Genomic DNA, 17,255 nt, shown 5'->3' on the forward strand with positions numbered 1-17,255 from the left:
TTCATCAATGTATACATGAACATAAAAAAAAAATAAAAATAAAAAAATGAACATATCATAAGTATATTTGTTTAATTAATCATGCACTAATTGTCCTTTAGGACTATTCTGATATAGTGTCGCTTCCCTTGCACTCTGTCAGTACTTATACGAATAATATCTAAAATAGCGTGACCTTCGGTAAAAGTGCCATTGGATCTTTCCGGTCTCGTTAGATAATGTTGTTATGATTTTGTATTTACATTTTTTATTTCTAGGATAAAGCTGATTTGTTTGTGATATCACATTTTCTTGGCTGGTGGGCAAAGGTTAGTGGTTGCCTTTTCTTCATTTTTACACTAGCATATCGGTAATAAATTGTATGTCATTAATTTGCCATTTAGGTTTTCTGTGTAAAAGCAAAACTATTTAGACATGTCTAGAACGTATCAAAATAAAAAAAATCTAAACATATGTTAATCTGACATGGTGTTTTTAAGGTACATAACTCTATTTCAGTCGCTGTTTCTGAGAGACTGGTGGATATGTTGGGTCCTGAGTATTATGTTTGAAGTATTGGAGTACACATTTGAGCACCAGCTCCCTAATTTCTGTGAATGTTGGTGGGACCATGTAAGTACATTCTATATCCCTACAAATCTTTTTTAAATTGTTGTATTGTGAACAAAATATTCTATCATTTCTCGTCTCGAATTTCGTTCCAATAAACAATAGAATGTGCATTATGATCTATCCGAGTTACTTCCCATTCGTTTCACTCCGTCAATATACATCCTGTATCACAAAGAATTTTGTAATACATTTAAAAGTGCTTTGAACTTGTGTTAATAGTTGCTAAACTTTAACATCAATTATCAGTTTACTGTATATATAATTTGACATTCCTAAGGCTTTATTATATTATTGATTATATTTTAATTTGATTACTCTACGTGTGTCCGTTGTTACATTTGAGATAAAAACACGTGTGTGATAATTGTGTATACCCTCTTGTAGTTTCCTTCAAGGATTGATATCATAGTCATCCTAATTACCTAAAGGACACTGGCACGTCTAATTAATCTCGCAATTAGCGACAACTATCAGGCATAGCTCTTAAACCTATATTGTATGTATATGTATTTAAGTGTGATATTTTTATTAATAATCAGTTAGGTCACAGACTTTGTTATTAAAAACATCACTAAAATATCCGATCTCTGCGACATGTGTGTTGCTAGTTTCGAACTAGGTGGAGATAATCTAGTATTATAATTCTACTGAAAACAAACCAATATCAATAGAGTGAATTCTGGTCGCCAGCCTAAATAGAAATGAACATAGTAAATCAGTTATAAGGGGATGTTTTCTCTCAACAGTGGGTCATGGATGTGTTGCTGAGCAACGGACTGGGGATTTACGTGGGGATGAAAACCGTTAAATATTTAAACATGAAGCCTTATCACTGGCGCGGAATGTGGAACATCCCTACTTACAGGTAAATGATATCCGGGTACCATAAATCAAAGGGATATTTATGTTTTTTTAAAACATAGTTTAACCAGCTTTTTATGTGAAAAGGTAACCCTAACGTCAAACATAATGTATATTTTATAACATTCGGGTTGACGATAATTTTCGCTAAAAGTTTAACAATGAAAACAATGCTGGGAAATACTTTTTCTGTGGTGAAAGGTAAATATTTATTGGTTACGTATGTAATATTTTTTGTGTCGTTAGGGGGAAGATCAAGCGGTTAGCCATGCAGTTTACTCCATATAGCTGGACAGAGTTCGATTGGAAGCCATTGTCCAGTCTGCGGCGGTGGCTAGCAGTTATTGGTCTTATAGGATTGGTCAGTATATGTTTTCTTTCATACTGATACAGTGGCTAAATTACGTTAAATTATTATGATATAAGGCAATGGATATTCAAATAGAAATAAGCATTACATTCTGACACGTTTTATGAGTTTCGTGACAGTTGTATGATTTAGGGGGAAATAGCCGTGGTCCACAATAGCATTTGTGCCTTGTAAAAAAGTACTTTGTCGATAGGTCATCTTTGTATAGTTGCCTTTCTTGATGGTAGGTATCCATTGCATGCGCTGTCATTATTTTGTGAACGTAATTCATGTTGTTTACGCTGAAAATTATGAGATTACGCACGCAAACACATGACACCATATTCAATATCGACGCGCAAGGTCAGATAATTTTGGAATATGTCAATACAGAATGAACGCGAATAATGGATGTTAAATGAGTTATTTTAATTAGCAGAGTCGCCATAATTAACAATTGCCTTTTATCACAACAATTGACTATTGTCAGAAGCCATAATACCTTGTACTTACAGTTCCTTTTGGTGGAAATCAACGATTTCTACGTCAAGTTCGTTCTGTGGATCCCCCCGGAGCACTACCTCAATATCAGTAGGATTGTGCTGGTACTGTTCATGGCAGCTCCCTCAGCCAGAGAGGCCTTCCAGTACTTAGACGACCCGTGAGTAAAATTTGGATAAAACAATTTCTTAATATAATTATAATGTTCAACTTGTATGAACTCGAAGCGTCAAGAAATATACATTGTAGTGTAATCATCAGGCCTGTCGTGGCAAAAGTTACCTGTATTATTAATTATGATTGCAAATTTGAATGATGAATCTCATATTTACATGGAGTTCTTGTTGTTTTCAGTACATGTAAGAAGATGGGGAGACAGTTTTGGTTGATTACTGTCATAACCATTACTGAAGTTCTAATTGCCTTAAAGTTTGAGTGGGAGACTGTCACTAAGCCTATCCCGCGCCATATCACGTACATGTGGTTCCTTGGACTACTTGGTCTTATTCTACTGACTATTTGGAAGTTCTATATCTATCGCGACGTTAAAAACGACGTCCCTTACACTCACAGTGAGTACAGACGGAGGCGAGCGTTGTATGAAAAGAAAACTACCACTAGTGCCACCGAGGACTCTAAATCATTCCAGTTCGAAGCGAGACGACGACGCCAGTTAGAAAGACCAACGAATGGTAAAACTGAGTGAAACGTCTGTTAATATCGACATGTTAGTGTTACACACACATCTTATCAGACTTTGATGGCCAGCCATTCTTTTATGTGACAAATGATAAAGATGTCATATTTTGTTTATTGTTTTATTTCATTTCAAGCAATTCGGTATGCTGTATTTGTATATTACATAGATATATGTCCTTGTAAGTAGATATGGATTTTTGGACGTTACGCACTCGTAACGCCTTACTATTAAGTAAAAACGACACGAGTTTGGGATGTCATAATGAATACATACTCACAAGGGAGATACCTCTAGTAATATGTAAAGACGAAATTGTTAGGTTAAAGTTAAAATAACGAAACTAGACAAGAACTTGGTACGTGGAGCTATGGACCAATGTGTTCTAGATTACAGATACGTAGAAGACTCCCACCAGTTATTAATATCAGTACACGTGCAGCTAAATTAATTGGTCACGTAATGTCTTGTTGGCATCGCAATAGTCGTGACTGAATGTGTAAATTTGTTTACTTAAAACTTTAAATCAATGTTGCGATTGTGTTCCTTTGTATATTATGCAGATACTCTTTTATAAGTTAATACATTGTTTAGTAATAATGTTGACACGAAATGTGTCCGTCATAATCTTACACGTTAATTATTATTTATGATGATATATTTTATATTTTAAGATTATTTTACGTACTGATTCTACGGGAACCATTGATATGTAGCTTTACCTAAATTCCTGTTACATTGTTTTCATTATCATAATAATTAGATATGATCGCCAATACCAAATATAGAAATCTACATGATTGCGGAGATACTGTAGAGAGGACTGCAACTTATGAACACGTAATATGGCAAACGATATGCCGAATGCATTTATTCAGACTGCATCAGGAAGGCTGATGTTTACATAACAAACATAGAAGACAACATACCCAAGAGATTATTAATCGTATTCTACATAATGTAGGTCGATCGTAATTATCTCTGACTTTCTACTATAATATATACTTATGTACAGATATTGTTCACCAGTACAATAGGCTATTGTTCTGTTAGTTTATCCATATATACATTAACACAGATTTATGTTATTCGATTATCATCATTGCTACCAGTGTGCCTGTATGGTGCTAAATTCCCATATGCGCGAAAATATTTTTTTCTAAAATCTCATTTACTATCATTAATCTTTTAGGATTACCCAAATGATGTACCTCTACATATTGTTTTAGTCTACAATGTAGTCAAAGGTGATATAATCCCCATACATAGTACATCATTGCTTCTATCGTTGTCTTTTATTCATGGTTCATATAAAACATTATGTGTCTATTCATTCCAAATATTGAGTAAAGAAGTAATGTTAATATCATTAAAAATAAACCTAGTAACTCGTGTCGTATATATGTAGTGGAGAAACGACGATCCTTTTTAGTCACGTCAATTTTCGACGTTCAATATTTTGAGCGACTGTTCAGACCGCGACAAAACCTTTCCATAACTAGTGATATATTGTATTGTGTGTGTTTGTCTGTTTATTTACCTGTTAAATGATATGAAATATTACATGGAAGTTACCATATGTACTGTTGCAATAATTGAAATGTTTACCTCGTTATTATGTTTATATATTATATAGTGCAATGTAATTTAAACCGCCATTGATTTACACTTGATGACCTTTTCTTGTCTTTCGGCTGCTGTCTCTGTATCAATGATCGGAATACAACTGAAGCTACTACATAGTAAACAGCAGCGTCATATTAATCCCGAAATAACTGTTTATATTGATGACTGCAGTCGCCTTACAAAGGCTGAAATATTATCAAGTGTTTCAAACCAACCTATCTTCATGGATGGCAAAATTCCACGTATTTTGTAGGCGATAAAAAAGGCGCGAAAATATATCGTCGCGGAAATTTTCTAGACTGATGTATTAGCAAAATAGGTGTAAAAATCGCGAAATAAAATTGTTGCAAAGAAGTATGTAGATCAGAAATCGCGAAATTAAGTCGTCACGAAAAAGAAGTTAGATATGAAAACGCGAAATTAAGTTGTCACGAAAAAGTAGTTAAAATGAAAACGTGAAATCATGTCGTCACGAAAAAGTAGTTAGATATGAAAACGTGAAATTAAGTCGTCACGAAAAAATAGTTAGATATGAAAACGCGAAAATAAGTTGTCACGAAAAAGTAGTTAAAATGAAAACGTGAAATCATGTCGTCACGAAAAAGTAGTTAGATATGAAAAGGTGAAATTAAGTCGTCACGAAAAAATAGTTAGATATGAAAACGCGAAAATCGTTTCAGGTCTCTGTGTAAATAGAAATTAATGTCGTGTTATTGTCTACCGTTTCCATCTTAGAAATGTACACGGACCAAGCTGTCTGACACCGTATTTTATTATCATGCATTTAAAATATATACATAAAGATATAAATGCGATTATTTTTATTGCTGAATATTAATGAAACATGTCATATTGAATCTGAATATATTATTGTTAACACATTTATTTTAGGGGTTCGATAATCGCTCGATTAATTGAGAACTTTTTGTTTTCGCGGATTCATCAAAGGAATCGTGTTTTCTTGTGCGTAGATCTAGATATATTTTCAATACAATTATACCCCTAACTGCTTTCATTTCGGGCAAAAAGTCATAATTTAAACACCCCATTCATTGCAAAAACCGAGTCAGTGCTTTACTGTATTTATAATAATATATGCCATACATTATTACATGCAGTGTATTTAGAATTGATAATGATATAGGTCGATTCCAGTACTGTTATGCACCTAGATGTTATAGACAATGTGATACTTGTGTTCGTACAGACCGTGATAAATCCCTTACGATGCCTTTGGATTTGTTACGATGTTAATGTAACAATAAAAGAGTATTTACATTATCATGTGTTGTTTTCAATTCATTACTATGATAACAAATGGTAAATTGGCATTAGAGGTAAAATAATACAGTAAAAATAACAACAGTTGAACAAAAGAGGTAAAACAATAGTTAAACCATATAGGTAACCATCTTCTTTATCATTCGGTAACTAAAAGAATCTGTTATCGACGGTGTGGCAACCAATTATACCGCACACGTATACAGACTCACTATTAATACATTTTTTTGTAATCGTGAATTTGAAGATGTTGATACTTGAAGTGGAAAGGATGTTCCGTTTCATTTTCATTATTGCTATTTTAGTGGTAATGCAATAATAAAATAGTGATAAAATTTTAAATTAGTAAAATATATTTAAAGTATAGTAGAATGCAAATTACCTCTTTACAATTACCGTACACTGTTGTTGATCTGCCGTTTCCAGTAGGTAGTTCAACTACAGTAATATTAGCAATGGAATGCTTCGGCAGTAATTAGTTGAACCAGAATCTGTCTTCTTCTTTTGTCGCCGACGCAATATATTGTACGCATATCATTTGGATTCGTTCTTTTTTCTGATCCTCCCGAAAGTGGACATATTTCATTTCTCCTTTATATTCAGGACTTATAACAGAACAAACGAATTTCTGATGATTTGCCAGTTTTTGGTTGAAGTCCCACCTGTAATATTGCATTCAAAATTGTTCATGTTCAGATATTGAATGCATTCACGTACGTGTGCAGGAACTAAACATAGCATAGTCAATAGCACCTTTGTCCGTTATCGGCCATGACCAACAACTCGGGCTTTCGGCCTCCGAGCTGATAATATTTTTTTTACCTTCATTACTGACAGTAAAGTTTACGGGGATACAAATCTAGCTTAACCCATAAGTTTCACAAACTGGCCTTGTTACATATGCAGGACGAAGAGTTACCAAGTTTGTTCGAGACCGATATCGACATTTATTGGAGGACAAAATGGTATTTTAATGAAATTTAATTTACTTCATCTGAATACTGCATACCAAGGGCAGTTCCTGGATACCTTTTTTCGCCGTATGGAGATTTCAAAATTACTTTTTTTTGTAAACTCATTTAAAACTTATCTGTAAAACAGTGACTAATGATAATTTGGCCTAACGTTCTATTAATATCTAAGGCCAAGGAAGGTTTGTAATGTGTTGTGGGTGTGTCGATGTCTGTACAAAGTTGCGTTATAGTCATGTTGTGTCTCCTTGTAAAAGTATGAATTTTGCATTTTTATAGTGTCTGACTTCCTTTAGTTCAATATGATATAGATATCTCATATATATATAAATAATATTGTGATAAATGATTACGCTGATATCCCCTTGTAACAGTATGAATTTTGCCTTTTTTATAGTGTCTGACTTCCTTTATGCTGAGACTTAGCAGGAGAAGAAAGTATCTCATTTATAGTAAGAAAATCAGGAAGAGAAAACATAAGATCCTGAATATTAAGTCGACTTTTATGATCAATGTAATGGGGCAGCAGCACCAGGTACAACTTCAACGCCCTATCTTCATGGCGAAAACTGATTTCTGATGTACAACGTTTCTACATGTGGTTCCAAAGCATCCACGATATATTCTGATATTCGGATAATGGCCTGTTGGGATAAATGGTATAACAGTCTGTAAACCCCAAAGTTTTACTAGTCTGGCTATTTAATTACTAGACCAAATTAAATATACAGCCGTTTTGCTTCAGCACTTCAGTCGTGATCAGTTTACAATTTGACTCAAATTACAGTCTGAAGGCATTTCTGAACGCAAATTCTCATAAATTGATGAATCCAGACTAAATAATCCCATACATATAATACACTTAAAATGTGTTGAAAAATGCAATTGACTACCGCTGTTGTAAGTATAATTTTTACCGATTTCAATCGGGTTGGGAGCCTTTAGTCCAATCAGACTAGTTCATTAAAATTAGCACTAGTCCAGCTGTACAATTACTAGTTGTGATCATCGAACTAGTGCGTAAAGTCGCAGACTGGTATGTTATCCGCACATAGGAATGGTAATGACAAGTCGACCTCCAAGATCACATTGGTGAAATACTTCATAACTGACTTCATCTAAATTACCAAATTGACAAAACTGTACCATTTTCCTTTGGCTATTTTACCGGATGGTACAATGCTAATGTGTAAAGTATGTTCAAGAAGTTTCAAGTGGCATAGCAAGTGAGTAAGCCAATAGCTCTGATATTCAAAATATAAACACTAAGAATATGTCATAATAAAAACAAAGTATTTATTAACTAAGATCTGTATAAGGCCTTTGTAAGGCAAATGTATGCACCAACATAAATCAAATAGAACTTTAATGCTTTTACAATGACACGTAGAACACATTTTCTCTGTTTATCATCACCATGGGATATTTATGTTGACATTATAATCTATATGTGTGAACTGACCCGTAGAATACATTATAAACTTTGAAATAATACTTAAATGAGATAACCTATATTAGTTGTATAGAATATCTCAGAAGTTCCCATTAAAAGATGAACATTTCTTTTTGTACTATCAGACAAAAAATTCAATTAATTCTAATGTAATGTATCATCCTTAAACTGATTGTCATATCCTAAATGATTCTTTATATCTCATACTATGTATGTGTAATCAATTCATGGCTGCCATGGCAAATATATTGCTTTATGATTTAAAGAAAATACAAATGACACAAAAACTAGATTTTGACAGTTCAAACACCAAATAATAATATTTGGTAATGAAAAAAAAATATCATTGTGCAATTTTCCCATGTTTTAGATAAATAGAAGTTATGAAATTTCGGAACTAAATTCTAAAACAGATGCTGTCTACATCAAACATCAAATCATATACATAACTTAAAAAAGACTTGAGAGAAAGTTTTGAGATTCTAATTTAGCTTCTCAATAATACAAGTTAAAGTGTCAAGCTGTTTTACTTAAAGTAACTACTATGAGATGATGAGGTTGTAGAATTAGTAATATCATTTAAAAACAAAGTGATAGGATTCCATGTTATCTCCCTTGATCAAATTGAATCCAGGTAAATCTCCCTTGAATGATCCAACTTAATACATGTAGATTTCAATAATGAAATCGAATCCAGGTAAATATCCCTTGATCCAACTGAATACATGCAAATTTCAATATCAAATTGAATCCAGGTAGATCTCTCTTGATTCAACTGATTACAGGTAGATTTCAATAATCAAACTGAATACAGAACACACAACATATATATCCCATACAGCTATCAACAAAATCTTGGAAAACATGTTCAAACAATTATTCACATACACATTCAAAATGATAATGATAATTACTAGTACATACTTGATGAAATAAGCAGTATATGTAAGTATTCACACAGCATTCTTAATCAGGTATATCTCAAGACTCAAAAAAAACCGTTTTTTATAAGCATGTATGTTGTGTATTCCTTTAGTACAGATCCATTATAAAGGATTTCACTTTTCATTTGGCCAGATTAAAATCCTTGCAATACACTTTTTTTTTCTTAAACAATACATCTCTTATTTCATAAAAAATCTGAACTGATTTTACTCAAAAAGGAAAATAATTAATTCTCAACTTGTTTTCTTATTTGACATTTTATAGACAGTGCTTCAATGACAATTCTTGGAATTAATTTGATTTGAAAAATACCATCCAATTCTGAAAAACGACTTTTGAATTACATTTTTTTCTTAAACAGAGAAATATGACTACTCCCACAATATACAAACATGTACCCTAAGCATTGCAGCACTATATAACAGTTGGACAAAAGGGTCCAAAAGCACTCATTTTACACACAACTTCCAGAGTTCCAGACATAAGTTATATAGCTCTCTCCCAAAAATAGGATTTTCAATTATATCATGAATCAAGTATTCTTGTATCAAGTTATACAAATGAAATACTTCTTTATCTTCTCAAGATTAAAAGATATTGACAATATACAATGCTCTACAATAACATACAATGCTTATGATTTTTTTATATTTTGACTGCTTAATGTAACTGTTAGATAATTATGATTCAACTTCTTCAAATTATTTTTATTTCTATAAAGAAATGTTTAGTACCAAATCACTTTACCAATTAATACATATTTCATTTTTCTCTTGATAATAGAATATGGATGCATATTAAAATTTCTTTTCAATGTCACAAAATTCACAAATTTAGCTAAATTTTATAAATAGATTTTATGATATTGACTCCAATAAAAAAGACATTACAAAACAGAAAATTTTTCAATCAACACCCTGGAAAGTTCATAAACATTCTAAATCAAGTTGAATAATAACCAACTAGCTGGAAGTCTGGAGAGTTACCTGATCACATCAGAAAACATATAAATACATACAATCTCAACCAAAAAACATGAATACAATGTAGTGGACCTGGGAATGGAAGGAGTATATATTTTTGTGCATTTTTTGAAAGACATTGAGCATTAACTCATTCCTTATTGTTCCTTTTGGCCACATGCATAATGTAGAAATTATTTCCGCAGAATGTGCTACGTGTGCTTCGAGGTAGACCTTGGGATAAACTCCGGGGCGTCCGGGTTGAGTTTACTACATGGTGATGGAGCCTGGAAATAAAAAAAGATTATTCCATGATTTGATTTTAATGTATGAGGAAATCAATTTACATGTAGCTAATCAATGAGATGGTTTGTCCTCTCTAGAGCTATACTACTGTACTACAAGTGGTTCATTAAATTAAGTTATTTATGGGGAAGTATCACATCTCTTACTCCAGAACAAGATTTCTACAAGTCCTCTTACAGGATTTTAATTCACTAAAATGTCCCTTACTGCCCATAAAATGATCTGAAATAATGCTTCTGCTAAACATGTCTTTGATTGTGACAACACATACATTAATGATACTCCCCTTGTGGCTATATATGAAGACTATTATTTCTGAGAGCTTAATAATTTCATGTTCTGACATTTCATATGAAAATTTATCAAAATAATCTTTTAAGTTTTAATTTTTACTCATCATTAAGGCTTGTATAAATACTTAGATGGAACTACTAACACTTGTTTCATAAAATATAAAATGAAATGTTTGCTTTGATTAATTTAGTGTCAAAGTTTAGATGGTATAAGAAAGCCAGAGTACCCAGTGAAACACCACTGACCCACAGGGACCTGGCATGAAAATTTTTAACTAATCGTATACATATATTATAGTATCAAGGGTATGAACTTGGCGGTCGAGAAAAAAGGACCAATTTTTTTTAAAACCATGATTATTTTAATAAATGGGTTCTATACAGCATTGACGGATATCTTACCTTAAGGAAAAATAATTTATCTTTCCATTGAGTGCTTGATGAACAAAATTGGCCAAGTATTGACGAAGTTATGGCTTGATGAATAGGGAAATTTACGAAAAATATGCTAGGTAGACATTTCCCTGTCCGGTCGAAATGTTGTCTCTGCAGCTCTAATGGGTACCTCAAAAACCAAGCCAAAATCACAAAATCTACGCTTGTGGTGGTAAACAGTACCCATAACTGTGTTCATCCACAATCGCCTTTGGAGGTGTCATGACCCGTACTTTGTAGAAACTCCATTTAAACATCATGTAGCTCACTTACTTTAACCGTCACCGCCATGTTCATTTTTCTCTAGGAACGCTTCTCGACTTTACATATCGTGACTACATTATGCAAATTACGTTATGTTGTGCTTGTCGGTAAACTCGAGAAGCGTTCCGAAGAACAAATGAACATGGCGGTGACGGTTAAAGTAAGTGAGCTACATGATGTTTAAATTGAATTTCTACAAAGTGAGCTACATGATGTTTAAATTGAATTTCTACAAAGTACGGGTCATGACACCTCCAAAGGAGATTGTGGATGAACAAGGTTATGGGTAATGTTTACCACCACAAGCGTAGATTTTGTGATTTTGGCTTGGTTTTTGAGGTGCCCATTAGAGCCGAGATGACATTTCGACCGGACAGGGAAATGTCTACCCAGCATATTTTTCGTAAATTTCCCTATTCATCAAGCCATAGCTTCATCAATACTTCTCCAATTTTGTTCATCAAGCACTCATTGGAAAGATAAATTATTTCTCTTTAAAGTAAGATATCCGTCAATGTTGTGTAGAACCCATTAATTAAAATAATCACGGTTTTAAAAAAATAGGTCCGTTTTTCTCGACCGCAGAGTTCATACCCTTGATACTATAATATATATATAAATGTATACTGTAAGTTTTAAAAAGTCGTGCCAGGTCCCTGTGCACTGACCAGTGATCTTAACTACTCAACCACTGCTGCCCCCATATGAATTTATTTGAGATTGGCTACATATATATATATATATTCACCTTCTGGTTAAGAAGATTATTGGTGTAGTTACTCAGCGCAGTCATGGCTTCCTCTACAGAGTTAAAATATATCCATTCTGCTTCTTCCTCTGCTAGCATTTCCTCAAAACAAGCATCCATGAAAGCCTCCTCCCAGAATTCCTCCTCTACCTGTAATGTAGACATCAATCATTGACTATGTGGATTTAGTTCACAGATAAAAATCAAATGTGGAAGACAACAATTGTTACTAAATTAGAAGATTCAAAACAAAAATTGTAAAAATATGGATCAAGCTTCCTGAAAATGTTATATCAAATATAAACAATTCAAAAATTTCCTAGATAAACACTTGGAGAAAAGGGAACTCCTTTAGAACTTCATTTTCATGTATATTGTTATTATTGTTTTCAAGTCCGGTGAAGAGGATCTCAACATTTGTATAGAGATCCTATATTGCTAATAAACTTATATTAATTTATTCAGTGTAGCAGTGTAATTGAATGGATGCATCATCGGAGAACAGGTAGCTCTGTCAGTAAAGTATCCGTCTTGTAGTCAAGTAGTCGTGGGTTCATGCTCCAGTCTGGTCGCTACAATTTCTCTCGTCTAAATATACATAAAATACAGAATTTATTAGGTGTACGAACCTGTTTATCAAACTCATCTAACTCTTCTCCCATCCACACATACTCAGAGAAGTCCACCTCTTGATGGATTCCTGGCGCTTCCTCGTGGAGTTGGTCCATACTTTGTTGTAAGTAGGGTGGAAGTTTCATATTCATGATTCCAGTTCTACAAATAAGTAACAAACAATTGAACTACACCGAGAAAACTGCATATAACCTAGTAATATACCACGTATATAAAGCTGCCAATTTAAAACTTGTCCATGACCATGGAAATCTTCAGTTCAATATAATATAGATATCTCATACATATATATAATATTGTGATAAATGATTACGCTGATGTCACTCAGCATTGTGATTTCAATGAGCAGTTTCGAGTTTGCTGATATCAGTCTATTTATACATAAAAGCTGTTGTAATCCTATTCATTCTCGACATTCTGCTATCAATGATTCCTATCCTTCTAATAACCACTCCTTGACTTATGTCATATCAAAATAGAAAGTAGTTTAAAAGGTATTCTAATGAATGTATATCAAAAGTACCAAATACGTATACGTAGCGTATGGTTTGTTGGATTTGAAGTTGAACTTCCCTTTTTTATAATTGTCAAAGAAAATAATAAGTAATAAGTCTGTGATTGACAGGTCATGCAGGTTTTTTTTTTTCATTTAATGCTTTCAGTTTTGCTATGATATAGTCCAAGGGTCACATAATGACAGTGATAGTAACCCCTGGAATATTGAGGATGAATTCTGAACATTATGAAACGTTAGTAGGCCTTGAACTGGCAAGCATTACATTGGGTCATTTTTTTTAAATAGCGATTCGGATTCCCTAATTTCTTTTTGAATCATCTGAATATAATTTCGAGATCTCACTCTATAATAACATGATTTGATATTAATTGGGCCTATTTCAAATAGTCTCATTTGATAATTCAATATGTTGTAGGATAAATGCTGTGCTGATGTCACTGCGTTGTGATTTCAATAATAGGCCAAAAGCTGTTGCAATCCTGTTATAAAACATTAAGAATTAAAAATTCCAAATTGCGTTAACCCTTTAAATAGCCTAGTTGAACTATTAAAAAAGCCCAAATTTTAAAAGCCACAACATTTAAAGGTGATTCGACAATTTCTTTTTAAACAATCTGAAATTGTGATTCCTGATCGATTTTAGCTGTGACATTTTCCCCGACATCTATATTTAGACATACGATTTTTCATAATTGTTAATTTTAGGACAATTTCAAATATGTTTAGGCCTACTTTATACATATCTAGAATACATCAATATATTTCTTTTGAAGTTGAGAAATATGAGAGCCGTGTGTACTGCTGTCAATTCATCATCTGACAATATACTAGGCTAAACACAAGTTTTTAAATCGAGTCTAAAATTTGACCTAAATTCAGCATACGCACACGTAAACAAACTGTGGCCTCGATCGATAATTTTGATAGCCCATATTTTGTCAGTGACAGGTACATTGAAAGACGTTTGCAAATAGCAAAAATAAATGCTTATGCAGTAGATCCACAGAGTGTGCTCACCTGAGGTGCTTTCGTTTTTAACTCTGTCACCGTTTCTCCTTTGTTTTGGTCTTCAGCTTGGCAGGTACTTGTTTGTAAATAAACTTTTTACTCCTTTATCGACGTCCGATATAAAATATAGTCCTTCAACAGTTACAGCTGTTGTGAAATACGTAGTGAATGGATATCAATGATGAGGATGCCAGTTTAGCTAGATTTATATAAGATATATTCTGTAATGAATCTGCATGAAATAATTTATAAATAACTAATCCAAAACAAAGGTTCATGTCCTTGGCGTAGTGATATGCTCAGCATTAACAGTGCTCGAAAATCGGGTGATTCCGGTCACCGAGCACTCCTCACGGAGTCATAGGTGTAAGGGAAATAACTCTGATATATGTTCTAGATCAGAGTCTTAGAAAGTATTGTCAGCCTTATACTATACACTGCAAATACAAAAGATAATTTCTTTTTTATCGAACCTGTCATAGATTACGTAAGCGTATTAGGCTCACATAAAAAAAAACATTTTTCAGGATAACGAAAATGTACGGAAGCATTAGTAGCGGCCGCCAGATAAATTAAGTTGCAACACGGGAGACAACTCTAACGATCATGGTCCACACTTTTTTTTACTTTAGATTGACAGATTTGTTTCGGGATGCAATTAATATTTTTTCACATGTTTCACTTGAAGTAAAATTAGAAGCTGAAACTTTTCAATGGTGGTAATGGTGTAAAGTAAGTATCTTTTGTAACTGAAGAAAAATACTAAATTGTTTGCTCCTGTTTTTGATAGTGAAAAAATACCATTTGTCAGCGGTGGAGCATCTTTAACCAAGAGAGAGATGTAAAGAAAAATATATCGGTTTTTATTATGGCATTTTGTCATTTTATAAAGATGTGTAGATCGTTTTGTGTGAAAGAAGGGGGGAAATACATGATAAATGTATGTAATATATGATACAGAAGGCTACATTATATGCTACACGTTATATAGTGTATTTCGTTATCAAATAAAATACATTTACATACAGCTTACCTACTCTCAAATCCACACTCCATGAATATATAATCCAACACAAACGAAAACAAACAAACACACAAGAAATAAATTGCAAAGAACATTTTAAGAGAAAATGTTGTTCCTGATGGATCAGCAAACCAGAGATCATAATAGATCTCTGGCGGCAGCACTTTTGTACTGCCTAAAGTTCAGTACCGATCCATATTTATAAAGAATAAATAATACTTTTTCAATCTGTTATGCTGGATCTTGAAATCCACAGGCTTAGTGAATTTTTATTTATACAGAAACATATTCAAATGGATAATTATATGACCATCATTTTTCGAATTCGTCTCTTTTTAGATCACATTATGAAAATTTAATATTCCCGAGGTTTGATAAATTAGTAAGCTGTTAAAACGGAGATAAGATCTCTAGTTAAAAGTTTTTACACAAGTTACACCTGGCTTAATACCAGAAACATATACAACATATATATATGTTACCGCTAAACTACCTATGTATTTAGCCTGATTTCAGTTATAATATTTCCTATTTTATATATAATTAAATCGTCATCATAACTGTATACTACGGTGGCTGGGAGCGGACATGAAATAAATAAAATTATTGCGTGGGAACGAAATATTATTGCGTGGGAACGAAATACTATTGCGTGGGAACGAAATATTATTGCGTGGGAACGAAATATTATTGCGTGTGAACGAAATACTATTGCGTGCGAACGAAATATTATTGCGTTCAAACGAAATATTATTGCGTTCAAACGAAATATTATTGCTTGGGAACGAAATACTATTGCGTGCGAACGAAATATTATTGCGTGGGAACGAAATATTATTGCGTTCGAACGAAATATTATTGCGTGGGAACGAAATATTATTGCGTGCGAACGAAATAATTATTGCGTGCGAACGAAATAATTATTGCGTGCGAACGAAATAACTATTGAACTCATTATCATACATGGATGATATGACAGTAATCATGCCTCCGTATAGTAATATGATTAAGATATGGCCTACAACTTATGAAACGGCACCTTATCTAAAAAAGATGTTTTCCTTATTTTTAACAATTTGAAGTTTTGTTTATTGTATTATACTTTATATATTTAATGAAATACACGTACCTATGATGGCGTACAGGGGACACTATACATGTCTATAATTGTATCTATCTTGTACGCACAGCATAGTATCTTGTACATATGAACAACTTAGTTTATAAACTTGTACGTACAGGATACTACGTTGTGCGTGCAAATGTACAATATCATAATTTGTACGTACAAGATACTGTAATAATTTGTAAGATATGAAGTTGTACGTACAAGATAATAATTTGTAGGTACAAGATACTAGGTTGTACGTACATGATACAACGATGTACGTACAGACGTACAAGATAAGTGTTTGTGCATACGTACGTACAAATGTACACGATACTGTAACAATAGATACTAAAAAGATACTAAGTTAAACGTACAAGATAATAATTTGTATGGACATGATAAATAAAACTATATATTGGTCCTAACACGCTGCCGTAAATAAAAGCATTATATGTGCTTTTATATTACTGTGTATATGACTTTAATACATTTCCATTTGAATGTGTGTAATTGTGTTACAACGAACGTTGTTATGTATCAATAATTAGTCAACTATTTTAACAAGAGCTGTTGGAGAACAGCAAAGCTCGCCTATTCAGAAGAAGTTGATGTTCAAGTATTTACCATTTAAACATGGAAATATGACAAATTAACAGAC

General features: G+C 32.9%; 2 protein-coding genes across 3 annotated transcripts in view; one reads left to right on the forward strand and one right to left on the reverse strand.

Annotated features, from left to right (window-relative positions):
- Nucleotides 1–5,927, forward strand: part of LOC138334845 (phosphatidylserine synthase 2-like) — a 32,320-nt gene extending 26,393 nt beyond the window's left edge. The window contains exons 8-14 of one of the 2 annotated variants that reach the window (XR_011210194.1): nucleotides 258–308; nucleotides 499–612; nucleotides 1,359–1,477; nucleotides 1,720–1,834; nucleotides 2,338–2,483; nucleotides 2,678–5,185; nucleotides 5,269–5,927. Coding sequence is in view for 1 of the 2 variants with exons in the window: in XM_069283615.1 (XP_069139716.1) it covers nucleotides 258–308; nucleotides 499–612; nucleotides 1,359–1,477; nucleotides 1,720–1,834; nucleotides 2,338–2,483; nucleotides 2,678–3,029 (897 nt within the window). In the remaining variant the exon portion in view is untranslated. Of the gene's footprint in view, nucleotides 1–257; nucleotides 309–498; nucleotides 613–1,358; nucleotides 1,478–1,719; nucleotides 1,835–2,337; nucleotides 2,484–2,677 lie in introns of both variants that reach the window. The other variant, XM_069283615.1, reaches the window with a different exon arrangement.
- A 2,247-nt stretch (nucleotides 5,928–8,174) lies between these two features.
- Nucleotides 8,175–14,625, reverse strand: LOC138334846 (polyadenylate-binding protein-interacting protein 2-like). The gene is made up of 4 exons (XM_069283616.1): nucleotides 14,472–14,625; nucleotides 12,934–13,078; nucleotides 12,305–12,454; nucleotides 8,175–10,545 (listed from the first exon to the last, which is right to left on the reverse strand). The coding sequence occupies exons 2-4, from the start codon at nucleotides 13,066–13,068 to the stop codon at nucleotides 10,471–10,473; spliced, it is 360 nt and encodes a 119-aa protein (XP_069139717.1). The 5' UTR covers nucleotides 13,069–13,078; nucleotides 14,472–14,625; the 3' UTR covers nucleotides 8,175–10,470.
- Between the last annotated feature and the right edge of the window lie 2,630 nt (nucleotides 14,626–17,255).

Source organism: Argopecten irradians, chromosome 11 (genome assembly GCF_041381155.1).
Source record: "Argopecten irradians isolate NY chromosome 11, Ai_NY, whole genome shotgun sequence".
NCBI lineage: Eukaryota > Metazoa > Mollusca > Bivalvia > Pectinida > Pectinidae > Argopecten > Argopecten irradians.

What these genes read in the sequence shown, in the direction of transcription:
- LOC138334846 (XM_069283616.1), bottom strand. Translation starts at nt 13,068, where the DNA reads ATGAATATGAAACTTCCACCCTACTTACAACAAAGTATGGACCAACTC. An exon ending in TAGATGAGTTTGATAAACAG is followed by an intron (nt 12,455 to 12,933) that starts GTTCGTACACCT and finishes TCTACATTACAG; the next exon opens with GTAGAGGAGGAATTCTGGGA. An exon ending in ATAATCTTCTTAACCAGAAG is followed by an intron (nt 10,546 to 12,304) that starts GTGAATATATAT and finishes TTTTATTTCCAG; the next exon opens with GCTCCATCACCATGTAGTAA.